Source organism: Rhea americana, unplaced genomic scaffold (assembly GCF_003343005.1).
Source record: "Rhea americana isolate MKP2758 unplaced genomic scaffold, rheAme1 scaffold_10, whole genome shotgun sequence".
NCBI lineage: Eukaryota > Metazoa > Chordata > Aves > Rheiformes > Rheidae > Rhea > Rhea americana.
In genome coordinates this window covers 1,421,259-1,442,911 of record NW_028185039.1, presented here as the reverse complement: position 1 = coordinate 1,442,911, position 21,653 = coordinate 1,421,259, and the positions used below count along the sequence as shown (strand labels likewise).

The following is a 21,653-nucleotide window of genomic DNA, read 5'->3' as shown; positions in this document are numbered from 1 at the left end:
TTGCTAAAGTCATAGTTATAATTACTGAAGACACAAGCAGAACATCTGCAAGATACAGGCTCCTGTGAAATGCATTATCAAGATATACTGGACAAAGCAATAATAATCAAATCTTTCTCTTGCTCCTAAGTCTCAAGGACAGACCAATCCCTCCTCTTCTAAGAGATACTGCCACTTAGTAATGCCAAGCATTCCCGACAGCAAGCTTATGATCACGAAATCATCCAGAATGCTCACTGGTCATACTATGCCCAGTGCAAACAAAAACATGAGGAAGCTTTTTTTTTTTTTTTTTTTTTAACTTTTTTTAACGTAAAGATAACACTCACTCTGCAAAACAATCTAAAATGCTGGATTAGTAAATCCAGGTAATCTCTGAGATCAAGGTGCTACTATTGACACAAATTCATAAAACAGTCAACGCCACTCTGGCAGTAAAAGGATTAAATCCCATATTAATTGCAAAAGTCAAGCATCACCATGCTCAGAGGTGGCAGCAACCTGATCTCTCCAAGCAATGGTGACTGCCACAAAATAGAAAACTTGGAGAAAGGTCCTGAATATCTTTAAATCTACCCTATCAACACTGTTCTCTTCATCTACCCAATGCACCTTGTCAGGCAAGGAGCACAGTACTAAAAGGGATATGGAGAAATAGCAAAATATAGAGCAGTCAAAAAAAGCATTCAGGAAAGGGTAAGTCCCTGGAGATCAGACCACCCAGCTCCAGAATGAAACACATAAGAAAACAGGCAGGCAGGAAAATAAGGGGCTTAGGTGTTACTAGAATTTTCATGACTTTATTTTCCAACATATCTCAAAACAAGGGCAAACAACTGTTGATTTTACACACTGAACTACAGCAGAGGTTGAGGAGAGACTGAGGTGCAACAGCTGCACACCTCCTTTCCTCCCATTTCTCCTTGATGTTTTTCTTCAACACCTTGCTAAGACAAAGCACAGAGACCAAGAGATTAGCACAGCTCTGCTGGGAATAATATGCGTTTGCAGTAGATCTTCTTCTCTCCATCCTAATCAAACGGTGCTGCAGCCCCCAGGGAGAGAATACATTGCCAGCAAAAATGTGAATTTGCAGCTGCTTCCTCCACAGCAAGGGGCAGCCTGACTGCTGAAACTCCGCCAAGCCCAAGGCTCCCGGCAGGATGCAGTAGGGCAGCATGGTATCTCCCACGTGCATGGAAGACCCAGATGCTGAAGGGTTCTCCAAAGGAGTCATTCCACATCACAGGAATACCCCTCAGAGAAACCTCTGCCACAAATGCACTCTTTGGGGACTCAAAAATATTCCTAGTTCTGAGCAGCTGCTGTGTGCAAYCCTAGCAGGAAGTTCCTTCTCTTTTGCTGCTCCCCCAGCAAAATTTTCAAGTCATCAGTAGGAAAGCCACCTGGCGYAAAATTTACCCATTTAGGGACGACCTCTTGCCAAAAGTAAAATAGATAGTTAATATGCCAGGCACAGCAGCAAAAGATACTAGGAGAACATCATCCCATTCTACAGGGAAATAGGAAAAATGGAAAGGGATACAAATCACTGGGATGATATTAAACAGAATTAGTTTTACTATGAGGAGATCAAATGTCTAAAGCTGAAATGGAGAGATCCCAGCCCCAGACTCTATAAGGAACATAGAGCCTCTGAGAATCTAGTTCATCCTCATTATGTAAGTGGTCTTCAAAGCAGGCCCCGTAACAAGCGATTCTAAGATCCAGTAGGCACAATATTTTCTTYAGGTTTCATTGAATCACGAAGCAGTACTAGGGTCTACTAGCAGAAAATATAGAGCTAATCAGTGACAAAATCTCTCACCCTTGTAATAATGCAGGTGATTGCAGGGGGACAGTGTTGGGCATGCATATACGTATAACCTTCTGGCAAAATACARACACCAGCAATTGCATTCTGCCTCCTTTAGGTTACCAACAGAATGAGTTCAGGCTCTAAATCCGTATCTTGATAAAAGCAAACATTCTCATGCACCAAACTCAGGAAAAGGTAATTTCAAAAATTAAAACTGGTGACCATATGACAGCCAATACCTCTGCCAGATTGTAAGCTTTCCCATCTCTTCTTCCTACAGGCAACATTTTTCCAGGACCACATCCCTTGATCTAGGTTCCCCCTCTCTTTGTCAGTTCCTCCAGCTAGGTAAGATAGCTAGAGGGAAAGAAATGACATTTAGTCGATGAAGTCTGTAAATTAACCAATAAAAATGTTCACTCTTATGTTTATTATCCATTCATCAGGAAAAAATGGTGGAATTACATCTCTACCTAAAAAAACTCTTCTAATTTCAGCCCACTGAATCAGCACTGCTGTATCTCATCACTAAGATGATTCATTGTCACTGCACTTCTCAAAGTCAAGAAAAAGGGTATTCACCACAATTCACCATCATCTTATAACTGCTCTGGATCCAGGCACTGTATTTGCCCACAGTATTGTTACTACGGTTTATGTCATTGCATCACTTTTAATTTAAATGTATAAAGAGACATTGTCAGTCCACCAACCATAAGACAGCATTTTCTTCTCAGTGGGTTGCCAACTGAATACCTAGACAATATCCTTGCTTGCCRAAGAGTACACGTCTTCCCACCCTAGCAGCTTAAGGGTAGCAATGTGACTAGAGACATGTGAGGATGGCCAGCATCTTTTGAGAAAATTATTAGTATGGTTATGTATTATAAGAAACTTTTCAGYGGAATTAAGAGTCTGAATGGAAATTCAGACAAAAGTAGTATAAATGGAAAGGCTTAGCTTTGAGTGAATGTTTTGTGCATGGATTAGACCCTGTCAGAAGATCTTTGGCTGGATGAATCCAAAAATCTGAGGTTAAACAGTAACATAGCTGTGGTTATGTTTTTACATCCGTCTCTTAAAATCACAGCCACTAGCRTTAATCTTTTTAACTATTAAAATAACTGTACTGAGCAGCTCATCCTGACCTTAGCACTCCTGAGTACTGAAAGGCCTCCTCCTCCTCTAAGCTGCTGTAGGCTCTTTGGAAGCTGGCGCTGTATGGGGCTGGCTCAGGAGAGGTGACTTTGCACGATGTGTGCATCTCCCTACCCTGCACCACCGCAGTCCCAGCAGGACCCCCCAGCACTGCTGCTGACAGCCACCTGGCAAACACAACAGGGGAAGTGAAGATTCACTTTTGAAGCAACATTCAAGTTATTTTTCATCTTGTTCAGTTTCTTGTCCTGGTTCCGCACACTGCCATTCAGGTTGTATCAGCTTACATGAAGGTCGGGGAAGGGCATCAGCCAGCACTGCCCTTGAAAAGACTTGCGAAATTACAGCCAGTGGATTCTTGGCATCCAGTAGGAGAGTGGGTAAAGTGCATAAACCTCAAAGGATCTCCAACAAATTTGAAACACTCTTGGAAGTTGCTAGGTAACAGTGTTTATCGCCAGGACAAGATTGTCCAATGTTTGTCCTGGTGAAGCAATGCTTGTGTTTCCCTTGCTCCCGCAGTGGCAGCRGAGTTTGTTTAGAATCTGTCTCCCCTGCTGAGAGAGTATTTCCCATCTCTAATCCGGGTGGATAGCTGGATTTTGCTTAATAAAGCAAACACTGCACTTTAAACACAGCTATTATAATTAGCAGGAGCTCGCTGCTCCATTCCTGTTGCAGACAGGGTTTTCCAAATGTCACAGTATGTTTAGCACAGCTGATTTGCTCTGATGGCTGCTCCAAATGCAGCTGACCTAGGAGGACACAGAATTAATCAAGTCATATCATGGGAGGTAAGAAGAGAAAATGAATAGGGTAGTTCTCCTCTTTTGCCCTGTTTCTTGATTTTCATTTTATTATCCATATAGCACTGTGAGCATAAGAAGTTTACCACAGAGAATCCCTGCTTCCAGTGTGAAGTGGATTTACACTTGGAAGCCAAGCAGATACTTCCTAAGAAATTTTACACCTATTCTCTGAGTCAAGCCCATCCCTCCGAAAGGGACCAGAAGACATCGCTAACTGATGATTCTTCACTGATGGGCTTGAAAGTACTAATCGAAAAATTGCCGCTTCCTGACTGAAAGTCTCAGCAGAGAAGGCAGAACTGAAGATGGCATGAAAAGAAACAACAGTGGGCTTAAGAAAGGGCTGGGAAGGAAGTTAACACTGCTACTGGCTACTCTTTTCCTTCTGTAGAGAACAGAGGCTTTAGCAAATCCAGCAACTTTCAGAGACTCAATTTGCAAATATTTGCTTTACAAATTTATTTTAGAAAAGCAAAAACTTCCTTAGTACTTACCAGTAATATACTGYACCAAAAAACCCACAGAGTATCCACCGCCAACACATACCTACCCACAACAAGGAGCTGCTGCCCTTGAAGAACACTAGCACTTGCGTTTCCAAGTATTGCATAAACCAGTGGGTTTTAGCCTCCTTGCAGACAAGGTTCACTTCAGAAAAGCTGGCAGTGCTCCACACCTCAGCACGTCCCACGGAGCCACAAAAGGTCCAATGCAGTCTATTAACACCAGTTTCAYGCAAAATCTCACCCATAACATGCTTGTGCCTCACGCAGAATTCCTGTCTCACTGGTTGGGAAATGCCRGGATAAGGTCGCTACCCCTCTGCCGTACCCCACAAGACACTGAAGATGACTAGCGCCAACTCTGCTTGGCAAAAGGAGAAACCAAAGCACAAAGGTTACGGGCCCTTCACAAGGCCATAGAAGCAAAGACAGCCACGGTTTACAATTAGCAGGCTATACCTCCTAAATTTTAAACTACAAATAAAGCAGGACTTAGACGCAGAATATGCCTCTAAAGTGTGTTACTGTCAGGGGGAAAAGCAGTATTAACAGTACCTTTACCCAAAGACAGTTCTTACATCGAAAAAAAAAAAGAAATCCTCCTAAATGAAAACTGGAAGCAAAAAAACTGTGACACATTCACTTACCCATCCTCAAATAAAATCAAATAACCCTGCACACCAYTGTCATGCTCCTCTAACCTTCCTGAAGAGGAGCAAAATCCTTCCACTTTTATTTGAGAATATATTCAAAATAAACAAACCCCAATGGAATTTTAAACTGACTGTAAAACCTCCAGCAAAAACTCATAGGAAAAAGCAAACGAACAAGGAACATCCTCTCTTGGCACACTCCTGGAAAGAAAGGATTCACCACATTTCTAATTGACTGCCACTGTGGCTGAAATGAATTATCTATAAATAGGCAGGAAACTCAAACAGAGCACTTGAGAGAAGCAGTGAGATTTTTTGTGTTTCTTCTTGTTATTGTTTATAGGTAGTTGGGAAGGAKGTGGCTAACGAGGTAGAACAAATGTGGGAAAAAGATAAAGAAAACAGAAAAGGACTAGAAGGAGGRGATGCTGCAAGGGCATGAAGAAGTTCAGCTGTACAAAGTGCCTAAATACACTTTTTACCTYGTTTTGCAGAGGACTGAAGGGCGAGGAGCAGAAGAAGGCCATGCAACTACATCGTGATAGTGCAGTGTAGTACCAGTGCCACGCTCCAGCTAATCACGGACAGAAGTTTATTGCATCTGTAATGGGAAGAAACCACCACCCTGCTCTCAGACAGGGCTTGCTGAAGAACTTCATCCAGCCCTCAGCCTTAACGCGATGATGGAACTGCTTCTGTGGGCAAACTGAAGCTGGTGTTTAAATTGTGAATATGCAGAAAAACATATGCTGGTGACTTAAGAATGAAAATGCCCTGAGGAGCCTCACATACCCTCATCTCTAAGGCAGCTTTTATGTTATCATTAAATTCTTTTCTGAAAATTCACGTTCCTGTGGGCCCTCTCCAACTAACTTCTAGTCTTTTCTACATAATGGATTCAATATACTATTAAGAGCCGTCATTAAAGCAAAGCACTGGAAGTGTTCGTGCAGCTGTCTYGTGGTAAGAGGCATCCAAAACAGAGTGGAATCGAAACCATTAAAGTTAAGCAATCATCCACATCATAAGAAAAGTTGAATACGCATGTCAATGAACAACAAAGCTAGGGGAATCTGAGTCATTCCCAGAGAGAACCTAGTTTCTGGAAAGCACTTGTAGGAAAATTTCTAATAAACTCAATTTTATAATATTGAGTAACTACTCTTTCAAAATAATTGGATTTTTTTTTACGTGATCACGGCTGTTGCTGCAACCTGTCCACTCACTTCCCTCCCTCTCTCCCACAGCTAGTCTGATTGCTCGCAATAGCCCATCTCCAGCTTTCCAGCATTCATCAAAGCAGCCAATTTAATTATCCTTTTTAATCACTCCCCTTAATCCTATGCTCCTTCTTTGAAGCCTGAAGGGGGCTCTCACAGCAAGTGAGGAACAGAAAGCCCTCTGGTTTCTTTTCCCAAGGAGTCTGATTAGCAATAAGGTTCTTCACTACTCCCCGATTTCCTTCTGGCCASCCAGTGCTCACCAGTGTACAGTGGGAGTCTATCCCATTCCAATCTTCCACTGATTTACAGTTTTCTCTAAGCAAAATTATTTCTTCTGCTGAAGAGGGGAAGGAGATGGCTATCAAAATGGCCTGTAATGCACACTCCTAGGCTGTATCTGTTCATAGTTTCCCTTATTGAAAAAAAAAGTTGGAAAGGGCATGCAAGGGGTTAAAAAACCCYGTGATGATAAGGTGACAGCAGCAGAAAGAGTAAACAAACCATCCTTGCACAGCCTAGGCATGATGTATATTCTGTGGCTGCCAACCATCAGTTTAATTTTCATTGCAAAAACTTGCAGGAGAGTTACTGTGAGGAAAAAGTGCAGGAGTAATCAATCTGGGGCTGAAGCCCTTTGTTTATCCATTAAACAGATACAGCAGAAGGAAAAGAAGTGTGTATAAAAGTTCCCTATGTTGCTGCATCAGTATTTCTCAATTTTGATCTGCAAGGATTAACTCCAGAGGGAACACTGTAATTTTATCCTAGACATGGGCCATTCAGCCCTCGGCCCCTCCGCTGAGGCTGCCAGCAAAAATGCTAGACAGGATGATGCTTTTGAGATGTGAGCGTATATCTCTTTCGAGTGAACCAAAAATCAACTCATTTCATGAAAGCAATCCAACAGCTCACAAGCACCACTCGCTTTACAAATGTGGACTGACAAGGCAAAAGGTGAAACTGTTGCATGGTCCCGTGAGCAACCTTTGAGCTTCCCAGCCCCAAATGTCTGTCTAGCAGGACCATGCTATAGAAACACAGAAGACCTCCACTTGGCAAGGAACGGAAAGAAGTCAGAACACATATCGTAATAATCTCAATTTGTAACTCCAGCCACAAAGGCTCACCGTGTGCTGAATCCGCTGCACCCGCACCGTGGAATTTGCTGCCGCTGGAGCTGTATTTCACAGGTTCGTGCTTGCTGGTGGCCGAGTATCAGGACAGACATGGCTAGCGCGCACCCAGCTAGCGCGGCATCAAAACTAAAACTAAACCAAGTACTAGCATCAGGGTAAGCCAACACGGAGCATGGCCGTAGCTCCYTCTGTAAATATTTGCAGGTGAGAACTGTGAATACTTTCCTAACTTTCTGTTTGTACTTAAATTTTCTTTCTTTTACCCAAGCTAAMCAAAGCTTGGTTAACAAATCTCTTAAACAAAACTACAAATTTTTGCCTTCGGCATATCAGGATGGCCCATCTCAGAGAAGAACCAGCTCCTTTGACTATGCTAGGCTGATACCTGCTGAACTAACTCGAGACTCGCACTTCGTGGAAGAGGCAATAGAGGAAGGTTACATAAAATGTACATTTGTTGTACGAACGGCTGGATTTATGCCCCGCTGCAGTTCCCAGATGTTCACGACAAGTCTCGCACAACCCCTTTCCTCTCACAGTCCCCCCCACTGTTCAGAAACAAGAGCTTCATCCAAAGAGCAGTTGAAATGCAACCTCTTTATAACTGAAACAAGTATTAGCAATAATTACAACAACATAACCTGTAAGGTACTGATGGCCTGTAGAAATCAGATACAATGAAWCTGGATTTTGTCTGACCTAAAGGAAAAGGTGATCATTATCTTAAGCGAGGAAATGTCACTTATGGATGACAATATCATACTGCACTGTGAAGATAAATGTCATTTCTCCAGATAGCTGTAATACACCAATCTACTGTTTTCAGAAATGTATACATACAGCAAAGCAATAGAGAGACTGTAGAATTAGTCTCAGATGCTAWGTTATTTTACGCTGTGTTATTTAAGAGCATAAGGTCATCAAGACTTTWTATATAAACTTCTCTAAATTCACACAAGGAACACATCTATATATGCATATCCATCTGTACATGCACTGATTATGGGGATAAACTGCCTGTGCTTTTTGGTAATAATAACAACTACATACTCGATGTTGCTATAAACATCCACATGAATTATACAGCTATGCATAGGTGTTTTGGGGCTCACCACAGGCCCCCATACACAAAGTATGACGAGCAGCTCTGCTTTAAATAGAAAATACAATGTGTAATGCTTCTCTACGTTCAGCAGCCCTGCACACTGCCATGCTGCAGCTGGGATACAATTAAGTACACTCAGATGATTTTTGAGCAAATGGARCAGACAAAGCAATTGCCATTTGCTAAGAGTGGCTGCTTCAGAGCACGGGGGTACCTTTGGCTGAGAGCTTCTGAACTAGGGCATCTCCCCGCAACGGTGTACGCGGTTCGCTTGTCCTCTCCTACGTGCACGGCCAGGAGACAAGCGAGGGAGGGAACGCTGTTTAGCCAGCACTCATGCGTTCTCACCTAGGTAGAGGAATACTGATTCGCCCCCCCAGTCGTGCAGATACCACATCTACCTGTCTGTCAAACCYTTCTTCATACAAGAGACCACAAAATACTTCAGAAACCAGGAGTCTTATTTCACAAATATTTACTACTAGGTGTAAGTAGATCCACAGAGGCCAAAGGAACAAGCATTACATCTAGGCTGAACATCTGAGCAACCAGGCCAGGGAACTGATATATTCAAAGGCTGCATATTCCACTAATGAAATTAACTCCTATGAAAGGGAATAAATTGGATGATTACAAAGTAAAGAACACTGCCTCAGTATGAACTGTCAGTAGAACAAAAGTGTTCAGAATATAATTGCCAGAGGTAGGGCTGGTAACTATTACCTTAGCGATAGCAGATGCCACATAAGGTAAAGAYCATTGGTCTGTGGACTCTTTTACCACTACGGCAGTTTCCAACTCCGTATTAGATGGCCTGGATTTTAAGAAAAATCCAGAGCTTGTGAGCTCTACGGAGATACCCCCGGGAATTAATATGGATACAGACATTTGTCAGTTCTTTGTGCACATAAATAACATATGGTGACAGTCTTTACACAAATAAACCTCAAAAAGCTCCCTCATTATACAAGATACTCTACTTAAATAATCACTACAAAATAATTACTCTATATTTATTCATAGTTACTAAATATATCATAGGTTTTTATATACACCCATAACACAGTGTAGCACATCATCTTTTAAGCCTCATGTTGGCTTTCTTTAAAAATGAAAAATATTTAAGTTAAGCAACTCTTCCAAGAAAGTCAGGTTTCCAAAGAAAGAATGAGCTGTTTTTACCATTTTTCAAAGGAATTACGTTGATACAGCAAGAACTCATGTTTGCRAGTCTAATGTGTGGAATGCAGACTAGGGAACACAGAACGGATAAAAATCAATGCTTTAAAACAGAAATCAGTTTAGTTTTTAATGTGGTCTCGAACAGAACTGCAATTGGAGTGTACATCTGTCAAAGCTAAGCTCACTATAACCATTATAGCCATTTAAACAAATTGAAAACGTAAATCAGCTCAATATGCCAAATCAATTCGCCATGCATCTCGTATCTATGTTACTGTCACCACAGTAGGATTCGTGACATATGTATTGTACAGTAGTCTGCCTRTTTTAATAAACAATATAAATAAAATTCAAAGGGAAAATGTTACAACTTACATTACAGAAAGGCCATGTCTTTCTTCAAAACTTAGGGCTTTCAGTTTGTTTTGCTGAAAAGCTTTTACCAGCATCAAAGCACATTTGACATTAACACTGATTAAAGCAAATAGATAAATTGCAAAGCCTCTGAGAAAACTGAACTGTTCCTTCAATTTACTTGGACCACCCCTGAAGAAAGGAGATCTTTATCAACAGCTTCGCTGTTATTCACAGCTTGGGTGAAAACCACTATCAGCTGGCTTTTTCACTTTTTCTCTTCCTGGTCTTTTCCGAATTTTAAGAGCTATTCTCATATAGAATAAGAAAAGGAAAAAGAAAAAAAAAAAAGGGGGGGGGGGGAAAGAGTGCTACCTTCAAGGTACAACCAGCAACAGCTGTATAYTCTAATTCACAACCTCATGAAACCAAACTGGGGAAATAGAAAAGCTACAGCATCCAGATAAACCAGTTCTTAGGGGAAGACAGCAAAAACATACAGGAGCAACTGCAACTTGTAGCTCTGGAGAATAAAGCATTAGAGATGAGCGATTATGTGTTTTCYCAAATACAACAATTGCAATAGTCTCTGGCATTGAGGCCCCATGCAACTAACTGTGTGCTTAAGTGCTATGCCAAAGTCAGGTTTTTTAAGATAATTAGTTCCCTGAAGAAACATCCCTTTTGCTAATAGTGACTGAGGCCAAAATAAGAAAGAACCAACAGGCTTCAAAGAAAAAACCAAGGTAGCAACTACTGCTGTTCTAATTGCAGCAATAAACAAAGTATTAAGTGCATTAAAATGGATCTTACAGTTCTGGCAAATTGCAAAGAGCAGGAGTGTTAGGGGCCATAAGTGCCTGGGAACAAACATATGCTCATGTTGATTTCTCAGGACACTTTCTTAYTTATAACTGTTTGGTAAGAGAATTTTAACAAAGCTCTGTAGCTGGAGCCCATAAAAACACACTGTGCAGAAATACATTGAGTCATATAACACGTTTGCACCCTGGATGCTAATATACAGTATTAAGCCCCTGAGTCCAGTCCCAGAAAAGCAGAGAGGAGACCTCACAGCTGAGTCATTCTGGCAGCAGCTCTGGGATCTGCTATTAGCTCCAATGGGGAAAYGCAAGAATTACAGACACATGCAGAGGCCCTCCAGGGAAACCACTGGAAAAGGCCAGCTATAGAAAAGTTTATAGGGTTGGGATTTTTTAATAGAAAAATCGCTGTTACAAACATTAATCCATGYTTCTTATAGGAAACCACCGTCATGAATTAAAAGATAACACAAAAACACTTTGGAATATATTGTTTAAATATTCAACTATGCAGAGACCATGTATGAAGTATTCTGAAATAAAGGAATAAAATGAAAACAAACAAATCTCAGCAAGTTCAGAATGTTTCTTAAGACTTCCAGATAAACCCTGTTCGATGGCATTAAATCAAGGCAGAGCTAAGGAACAGCTAACATTTCTGTGCCATTTTTCATATGAACTTCTACATTGACATGCACTCTAAGCGTTTATTTTTTCCACGAGAAATCTACCTCCTTATTTCCCCTGGAAAGGTCTAAGTTTCTATGAGCTGTTAAAATTTTCACCAGCATGAGAATATTCCTAAYAGCTCTAATAATTAGAGGACACTTAACATCAACAGGTAACTGCATTTTGACCTCTAAGACTGATCCACCAGCACCGTTCAAATTAGGCAAGATGCACTGGTCAGAGAGCACCTCTGGGAAATCTGAATTCAGAGATGAACCCAGTTCTTAGTTTGGAGAGAAGAGGCTGGGACTGGCCAGCTTTCCTGTTCCTATTCAATATATTCCTCAGAGTGATGAGCCCCAAGAAGGCCCAGCACAGAGCCCAGGCGCCGGAGGGCTGGCAGCGTGCGGAGGGGGCAGTTCGGGCACGGGCACTGCCTCCGTAGGGATCCCCCTGCTTCGGAGAGGGGCCAGGCCGGGTCTCCCCGGGCCGGGAAGCTATGGAGGCAGCTCTGCTCACTCACCCCCCAGGACCACCCGGGCCTCCTCTTGCACAAAAGCCGTGCTATGATTCGTGTGACACAGCAGTAACCCGGGCTCTATCCAAAAGGCCTGTGCGAACACGAGCAGCGCTAGGTAAAATCACAGTGCTGTTCAGATTCAGGGAGGTTAAAGCTCCGACTTGAATGCAAAACGCAATTCATCCAGTTTGCAGAACGTTTCTCTARCCCTGCAAAAATCCAGTTCTGCAATTGTGGGAAAGGACGTTGGAGAAACCTGCCCCACAGCCCCCTACCACTCCCCCCTCTACCGCCCACACCGCCTGGCTCGCAACGGCCAGTGATGAGACAGATGTAGGAATATATTTGTATGTTTTCCAAGCCTTCCCTTTCAAAAGCTAGCAGCTACCTGTTCCAAACCCCATACCCCAAAGATGCTTAATCTGCCTTTTTCCTTCTGTCTTCTGCCTGTGGGGGGAACAGACTTGTTATCACTGCGCTGTTTGCATCCGGAATTTCAGAGCCCTGCTCCCACAGCTGCACGCCCGCAGCAGGAGGTGGTGTGCACCATATTGCATAAAAGCAGCTCTTTTGTGCACCGCCTTTGTCTGCTGCCATCTGCCGGGGACGGGGACACCATTCACACGCAAAATGCACGCTTGCTTCCTCCTCCGTGCAAAGACATCTAATTGCAAATCCTGTATCTCTGGGCACAGGCAAGCAGGATCTCCACTGTAAAGTGTTTTAAAGCTCAGCCCCCTATGAAATGTTTTCCCCTGTTCCATTGTGGTAAACATGACTCATAGCTGCACATTAGTTATCTTCTTTTTCCAAAGCATCTCTAAGAAAGAACCCAATTTTAAGTCTTCTGTAAGAACTCGGAGCCAGTTCCTGTGATTYTCTTGTCACCTATAGCCAGGTACACTTGAAGCTAACCCAAATTGCTCAGATCAAGCCTCATTTGTGCTTGATTATTCATAACATCACCAGAAGAGGCTAGAAGGGCTCYGTCCATCCCAAGAGCATTTTTCGGGGAGAGCAGGCTGGAGGGGGTTCTTTCTGCTGCTGCCATCTACCAGTCTCCTTGGGGCTGCAGTGAGTTTTTCCAKACCTGACACTATGAATCTCCACAAGTTGAGATAAAGACATTCTCTGCAGTCACGAACTGTAGCATATCCTCTAGAATCTAGACAGTGGCTGGATTGTAGTGCCAAGGTCCTACCTAGGCTAGATCTGCTTCTGACAGCCATCACCGTTTAAAACACACTGATTAGATTTGTTTAAATGGACTGAAACTCTTCAGAGAGCTGAGGCTGCAGGAGTCCGTCCAAAACTCCCTACACTGTAACACAGGTGATAATTAATATTTATCAGTAGTATAAATTGCCATTTYAGAGACAGTCAAGACTTATAATCTAGTCAGCAAGAGAACCAGGGGCAGAGTGTCACRGACTACATCTACATCAGGAGCATGACTTTCAGCAAAATGTTCTTTACTGACCCTCCCGACGAAAATTACAATGTCACCCCTCATTTTTACTGCACTTCAAGCACAAGAAAGCAGCTGAGTTGAGAAATGTTTTTTCCCCATGCACTTTAATAGCCTATTTCAATTTCTAGCTGCGAGGAGCAAAAGGGTCTTTGTGGCTGCTAGTTGTTGTGCAACTGGTTGTATTTCCTTCGGCTTGACTACAAAGAGGGTTGCCATAGCCTAAAGGTCTAGGCATATTGTCTTAGTTAATGACTTAATTTACTCTATACAAATCGGTGCTGAGACATTCTCATTTCTTAAGAATGATGTAGGCTTGCTTCCATTTAGCTGTGGTCCCTAAGGAACCATTAAGTTAWATCAATATAAGCCATTCTTAAACAGTCATCAGAGCTTAAGTGTGCATCTACACACCAAACCCAGTCGTAAAAAAAATCGACCGAGTGAAAACAATACTGGTTTGTGCAGAACATAACCTAGCATAGGTAGCGCCGTGGCTTATTTCTCTTGGTGGATTGTAACTGAGTATCAAAACTAGCTCAACCAACAACTGGTCTCAGAGAGAGGCTCTGTTGCAGCAGCTACTAGCTTTAAGAGGGAACCCTCCTCCACAGATCAGGGAGCCCATCAGCTTTAACAAACCATGAAGCCCCTCTGTGGCTTCACTGCCTCATTTACATCCCAAGARTTTGTGAGCTGTTCACTCCAAGCACAGCCAGGCTAAAAGGGAGGCAAGGAAACTAATGGCTCCCTGGCTTGACCAGATCGCTACAGTCAGAAACATGAAACTTGTAAGAGAAGAGAAGACCCAAGATGATCTGTTTTGCAGGACAGCTCAGCTGGCTCTCTGTTAGAAGAGAAAACAGGCACCAAAGACTGCAGCAGCTCCCGGCAAGGCTCAAGTTGACCATAAGCTGCCAAGCGTTCAGGCTCAGGGTGCGATTTAGACAACGYATTTGCTTTGTCAGAAGATGATGTCCAGCTCTGTGAAGGCTTCAGCAATCAGTGGTAGCTGAGGCATGGAGCACATTAGCATCATCTCCAGGGGCAGTCTGTTTTCTCCCCCATGAGCCACAGATGAGATGTTATGATGACAGCAGTAGTCTGACCGTGCAAAGTAGATGCCTTGCAGGAGTGGCAGCAAAGCTCTAGTGACTGGGATTTGCTCCTTACGGACATTCAAAGCGAGCAAAGTAGTCTTTTCCCTGTTGCTTACTGTTGTCACTGAGAAAAACAGTGTGCAAAGACAGGATAACAACAGAAAGGTAGAGAAAGCAGACAGAAGAAAGTTGAAAATTAAAACAAACTCCTCTGCGCCTTGCACAGATGGAAGGAAATTTCTCTGTAAAGTTCCCATCATCATAAAAACCCTTGCTTCTGTGTAAAGAAGCAACTGAGCTTTGAGGGGGAGAGGAAACTCAGCAGAGGAGGGATAAAGCCAGCTAAACAAAGTTTGATCAAAGGGGGGAAAGAAAGAAAGTAAAATAAAGTGGAAAAGCACTGAGAGGACAGCTGGATGAGACACAAGGAAGAACTGTTAACTGCTCAAACATTTTATTGCATCCACACATAAATTTTAAGCACGTTCAACACCAGGGTGACTGCTAAGTAACCCACTTTACAAGGGGTAGGTTTGTGCTCAAGAATCAGCAATGTCCAGTTTCCACAACAGCAGATGCACTGCAGTTACCAGCCGCACGTACGGTGACAATATTTGGTCAATGAGTTTTGAGGTCACCAATACAGCCCATGCTGAACAAAACCAGAACATATGGCAATTCATGTGCTGAAACTGCCAGACTCAATTATTAACTGATTAGAGTACATATGGTGCTCGCAGACAGTATAAATCTCTCAATGTAAAAAATGCTAGAGACCATTGAAGGTGTCAGCATGAGTCTTTCTTGCAGATCCCTCTTCATTAAAGTTTCATATGGAGCCAAGTGTGTTGTAATAAAATGACTATTAATGGAGTTATATTTATGATGATTTCTCTTTTGTGCAGCTGGATTTAACTTTTCAAACCCTCAACTCCACATCAGAGCTTTCTCACCACAGCTGCCGCATGAACAGAGGCTCTAGATACAGGGCTTCTTGCTTTCTCATATTTCCCTTGAAACTAGAGTTAATGGGTGCTAAGGTAGTAAAAATTCAGCAAGACAGAGACTAGCATCAAAACTGTTAATGTTGCCAGCATCAAAATGAAAATTCATGCCACGATAGAAATGCAGCTAGGGTTCAGTTTATTTTAAGACGCTGGCCACAGACAAATTCATTCCCTCCTCAGCTCCAAAACACACTTTTTAAAAGATGGTGAGYGACACTTCATTAACCACTTGAAATCGGCTGACATAGCCTGCTTGCTTTCTGAGCCACCATTTCGGATGGCATTTTTCCTGCATCTGCCCTGTGCTTTACACTCAACACCCTGTAAAGTGCTTCACTGAACCTCTACAGACAGATCGACGTTATTATAGGGGGGCCAGGGCAGGCAGTCCTGGAAAGGATAAAGCAATCATTTCCAGCCCCAGAGCAGACTACGTGTTTGCATGCTCATGCATAAGAGAGCCAGCTTTTGTCATCAGTCATCAGTGACGGGGACTTAGAGAGTTCCCCACCAGCCTCTCTTTGTCCTCCAGCCCCGTCCCGGTGGGCTTTGCTAGGACTAYTTCTTACAGAGCAACACCTCAGTTTTAAAGCGATCTGGGTTGAAAACATCCTTCCTCATTTCARTTCCTGGAAAGGGGCTTTTAATCCAGATGATGTCTGCGACCCAAACACAGCATCCAGCACAGCCTAGGTGGCTGCGCTCGGAGGGAGGGAGCACTAAGTCGGAGCATCACGGAGCTCCACCTCACAGCCCACGTTAATAAACTCCCCGCGCTCGACCCRCCAGAGCCTGCATGCCTCTCTCATTCCCTGCGTTCTTTTAAAAGGCTTCCCACACCCGTTAGATGGATGGGAAAATCACTGTTTTTGGAGTAAAGAAAAATCCTTGTTTAGAACATCACTTTTTGCCAGTATAACTTCTTCAGATGTGGGGTTGCTGGTAAGAAATTAGGAGAGAGGGAAAAAAAAAAAAAAAAAAAAAAAAAAAAAAAAAAGGAAAAAAAAAAAAAAAAAAAAGGAGAGAGAGAAGTGTTAGGAAGTTTTATGACTATCAAAGGACTCTGCTGGGGAACACAGAACAAGATTTCAGAAAACGAAGCTCTCAGTAGCAGGAAAAAAATCTGTGATAAAACACGTCGGGAGAGAGAAATGGTGTGAATTTTAAGGTGTACAAAAAAACTGCTTTAGCTGAAAGATACAAACTACAAAACATACTGCACAAAGCAGCATTTGCCTTCGAGGCTTTTAAGGCCTGTCTAAATGCAAGGTGCTTGTGGACTGCAGCAACCTCTGCCATTTCTCGGGGAGACGCGGTGCGCACGGGCTGCGAAAGGACCACTCCTGGGACAGCAGCACAACGCTCCCAGCACCAGCCAGCCACCAGAAGCACTCCTCTGCCAGCGTACCTGCCGTAACTCGCCACGGCATCTCCATCCACTACCAATCCTAACTCTTCTCCACACTCTAACCTACTTAGCCGAGCGCAATTCACAGCGTCAGCCTGGCCTGGACAGCTCGGATCCAGCCCTGGAGCTTTCCTCACCGCTCGCCCAGACTTTACCAGAGCTCAGAAAAGCAGCGAGCATCGCTGCTGCGGGCGCGCTGCCTGCACCAGGGTGCTTTGCRGTCCTCCGTCCTGCTTGGCGAGCTGTTGGTGGACCACCCTCCTAGCCCAGCTCCATCAGGCGCTCCCGGGACGCCCCAATCCTTCTGTCACATTTTAACTTAAACATGGGTTAYGTTCCTCTTTTCCCTCCCTCCCTCTGTGCCAGAAACTGTTTATCCCACGCTTCCGAAACACCAGAGGCTCCAAGTTGCCTCATTCTTGTCGTCTCCTCTCTTTGCTTCTGAGATGAGTCATGCAGGTGTCAACACTTCTAAAATTTGTACGGAGGTGCAGCAGAGCGGGGAGGATGCAGAGCATTACGTTAGACGTTATTAATAGCTGTGATCGACCAGTTCTTTCATCTAGAGGCGATGGATTAAAGCTGCTGGTCCTGGTGACGAGACACCAGGAGTTCTGCCTGTACCCCAGCTTCCCTTTTCAGTTTTCAGATTTTACCACAGGCACTAGGAAAAAAAACTTCTTCCAAAATTTCAAAATAGATTGGATTCAGCAGTCACCATTATAGTCAGAAAGGCAAACACAGTCCAGTGAAGGGTAAAATTTTACTTTACAAGGGGAATATCAGGTCTTTGAATCCTGCTTCTAGCAAAGTCTTTAAAGGGCTTAAAGGTTGACATCACAAAAAACAAGCCTCCTGAGAACAGAGCTCCTTTCTAAAATTTTCCATGTAGCCCTTAATCCGTGCCCATGAAGACACACTTAGAACTGGTTATAAATAATAAAAAGAGTGTAGGAATTTTGCTATTGCCCAAAGACACCGTGCACATTTGACCTTCTATTCAGCGAAGCATTTAGGGACCTTCTGTCAGTCCAAAGCCACTGACAGAAACACTAAGAAAACAGGATAAATTAGCCACCGATCGCTTTCCGTCAGTGTTATTTAATCCTGCTCTGTCTGGCATTAAGCAAAGTAGCACTCAAAAGTCAACAGGAAGGAACTCAGAGACGAACTSAGGCAAGATTTCATTTCATCTGATGCCACTAACTTCTCTACAGACTTGCCTAAACTTAACACGATTCCTTCTGAGAAACAGGGATGAAGTGATCTAGACTTCTCCAATATTGAGTTCATATTACACTGCTCTGCTTGCACAACTCTGGAGACAGAACTATGACCCTGGACTACAATCAGCAGAGTCAAGTCCCCACCTCCCAGCAGAAGAAGAGAGCATTTTTAAGGATGACAGAATCAACTAAGGGGTTTTGTGTGCAGTGGGGCAGTTCAGTCTATAGCTTCAACCGGAACCCCAGGACCATTGATTTCCCAAAGTTTTACTCCACTTGGATTATGGGATCTATAAATCTATATGATGGTAGAACCAGAYGTGAAGAAAACTCACACACTTATGTTACTGCAAAACCTACGTAATAAAACTGTCAAGCTTTAAGATCACAGACATTTTCCAAATATTTCAATTCAGGACTATAAACCCCATTAGACTATGACAAAAATAAAACAGAGAAGAGAGGAACTATCTGGCAAATGCATGGTGTTACTGACCTCATGACAGTCACGTTTCAGAATAAAAATCTACATAAAAAGAGCTAATAATAACAATAAAGTAATTCCTACAAGAAATACTGCTTTCTCTGGAAAAAAATGTTTTTCTTAGACAAAACTCAAGTATAAAAAAATCGTTAGTACAGTTACTAGTGTTCTGGGGTTTTCAAACCGAACGTCAAGAAATGAAAAATTAACCGCAGACATACTGTACTTCTCACTTCTGTGAGCACATCATATCACTAGGCAATTAAATCTTAAAGGTCTTAACTCCTTCACCAGTGGTGTTAGAGAATGATGCCTCTTYATACCTCCAGCTCAGCGTTATGAGCATGCAACTTCTGCACCATTTCTTCCGCCTCTCTCATCCGCCGGTTCAGCTGGGGCGAGTGCTCCGAAGGCGTCAGCTCACTGTCGTATGACTCCAGGATTGCTCTCATTCCATCCCGCTCCTGGCGGGAAGAACAGAAATCACTGTTAGGGATAAAGTCCTGATATCCATTGGAGAAGATGGATGCTGGAACAAAAGAATACGTTTTTCACTATCGTTCTTTTAGATGATAAAGAACCCCTAAAAGATATGCATGCATCATCTTCATAAGGGCATCATCCCACAAACACGGGCACCCGGAGCACTAATGAAATGTTGCCAATCTGAGGACTGAAAATTTGGACTGTTTTGTGCATATAAACGTATTTCTTTCTGGAAAGCAACACGCATGCACTGTAACAAGCACAGRGCAACTAAGAGCAGAGCATTTTGTTTTTCATAGAGACACCATTCTAACTCATCATGGCTGGAGGTTTCTTCAGCAAAACGTGTAGTGTAGTACTTGATATTTCTCCTGCCAAAGAGTTCTAGCAGTGAACGAACAAAATCGTGACAACAGAAATAAAATGGATTTGACAATCAAAGTAGTCGAGAGCACATATCCTCTAAAAGGCACGTGACCGACAACTTGTTGAACACTACCACAGTCAGTGTTTACAATAAATATATTCTCTACAAAACGTTAATTGGTGAAAAGGTGTTTGAATCCCTTTGCTATTTGTTGGCAATGCTAACCAAGCACTTTCAGAGAAAAAAAATCCCTCTCCTCTCTCTGAGGGTTTTCATATCCCCACATATAAAACTTGAGTTGTAAGCTAAAGGCAAAACTTTCTGTTGGGACCCCTCGTTGAAAATTTTAAGTATTACCAACTTAACAGCACATAGCACCCACCTCCAGGACGTTGCTGGAAAAGAAAAGTGGGGACAAAGGGCTGAACAGCATTTCGAAAGGGCAGGCATGTTTTAAGGAGATTACTGTTTACCGTGCAATATGCAGAAAGGGATTAGACAGCTGATGAAGTGTTTTTGTTTCGACCATACTGAAGAACCTTGATGTCTGTGAGGCTATAAAACAGAGTCAAAGCAGCACATTTCCCTGGCATAACTCAAAASAGCAAAAAATTCTAGGAAATCCTACAGTGCTGCTTCCTTTCCATTGCTGAAGTTTGCTGTCCTACCCTATTAGAGGAATGCACAAGCGCTCCAGACAAATCCGTTTTCTAGTGTGAATTCTGCCATCACAGAAGGCCAAAGATCACTCAGCTTTCTAGCTCTTCAGCGCACATCCAGACAAGGTCACTACGCTACATTGAACCTGAAGCACATCATAAACSAAACTTAAGTCATGTTGCAATGCTTTGCTGGGATCCTGCTCTCTAGGGAAAATCAGGAATTACTGGGATGGGGGGGGGGGTGAGTCCTTTCCCCTCATGCCCAAATGGAAAAAAAGTTGAATTTCAGACAGTGAAGGTGATGCTAACTGCTCRGTTGAGCAAGCCTAAGTAAGGAGATTGCCTCCTCCTCCAAAATCTAAAGGTCAAACACTGAACGTACACATGGGAAAGGGAAGGAAAATTCAAATTCAAGGTGTGAAAACAAGAAGGGGACTGCCAGAGGTGTAAYGTGTGTTCAAAGCATGCAATGTATTGAAAGGTCAACCAAGATGGTTGGACCGGTCAGCAGCTACAGAAACTTCAAGACCAAAGAATAGCCTGAGGCTGAAGGAACTGAGTTAATATAGAAATGAAGAAAAGCAGATTTTAACATGGAACTGATTATTAGCTTCTTGCTCAGGCCTGGCTGAAGAGAAGTTCTGATCCAAGGAAAGAACAGTTTTGCCATAAGCTTTTGAAAAAATTATTGACCTGACAGATGCATGAAAGGAACTACTTTCATGTTACTGCAGGAACAGAAACTCAGCCGCACCCTTCTACAAGGAACTTTTTTTTACTAAAAAAGTAACAGTCCAGGATCCTTCCATCATTCCCCTCCCTCACCAACACACACGCACCACTCAAATCTGCAAACTTGTACCCTGGCTCAACAGACAACTTTCACTCCCTGTTTATTGCAGAATTATCGTCTAGAACACAGAAGGGAATGTAATGACTACATTTACTGTATTTATTGGTTTGATCCTTGCATATTGTTGCAATTAGATCTGCAATTATAACATCCTTTCTCTCCTTTTCTCTGTACTACAATCTGCTCCGCTATCCCAACTTTCTGCTAAGCATCTTTCATCAACATGACGGTTTAACACAGCAATGCTCTCTCCACTGCAGCAGGGCAGTCCTGAAATCGTTACCATTTTTTTCAGTGGCAACAGGACCCCCTGGCAATTTGCAGCACACTTGGCTTCCAATTAACTCCTGAATATTATGTATTCAAGTTACCCCCAGCAAGATCCTAGCAGCTTCCCAAGCTGTTCAGCCACAAGGAGGACAAAATTCTGCTTTCATGTTAGGATGGGGAAATCTGTATGGGAACAGGACGTCTCTGTGGGGGGGGTCTTTTCCTTAAAATTAACTACAGACCTTGAGTTTCAAAGCCCTTCTCTGAAGAGAGGAGCAAATTTGCCAAGGAAAAAATACGTACAGTAAACCAGAGCACAAGCTGCACTGAAAAAGGCTGCAGAAAAGCTGAAAGAAAGGGCAGTACA

General features: G+C 42.9%; 1 protein-coding gene across 2 annotated transcripts in view; it reads right to left on the bottom strand.

The window, feature by feature from the left end:
* The window catches only part of MAD1L1 (mitotic arrest deficient 1 like 1), a 361,949-nt gene that overhangs the window by 191,137 nt on the left and 149,159 nt on the right, over positions 1-21,653 (bottom strand). For both annotated transcript variants that reach the window (XM_085301122.1, XM_085301129.1), the window contains exon 12: positions 18,972-19,112. In XM_085301122.1, coding sequence (XP_085157248.1) covers positions 18,972-19,112 — 141 coding nt within the window. The remainder of the gene's footprint in view (positions 1-18,971; positions 19,113-21,653) is intronic.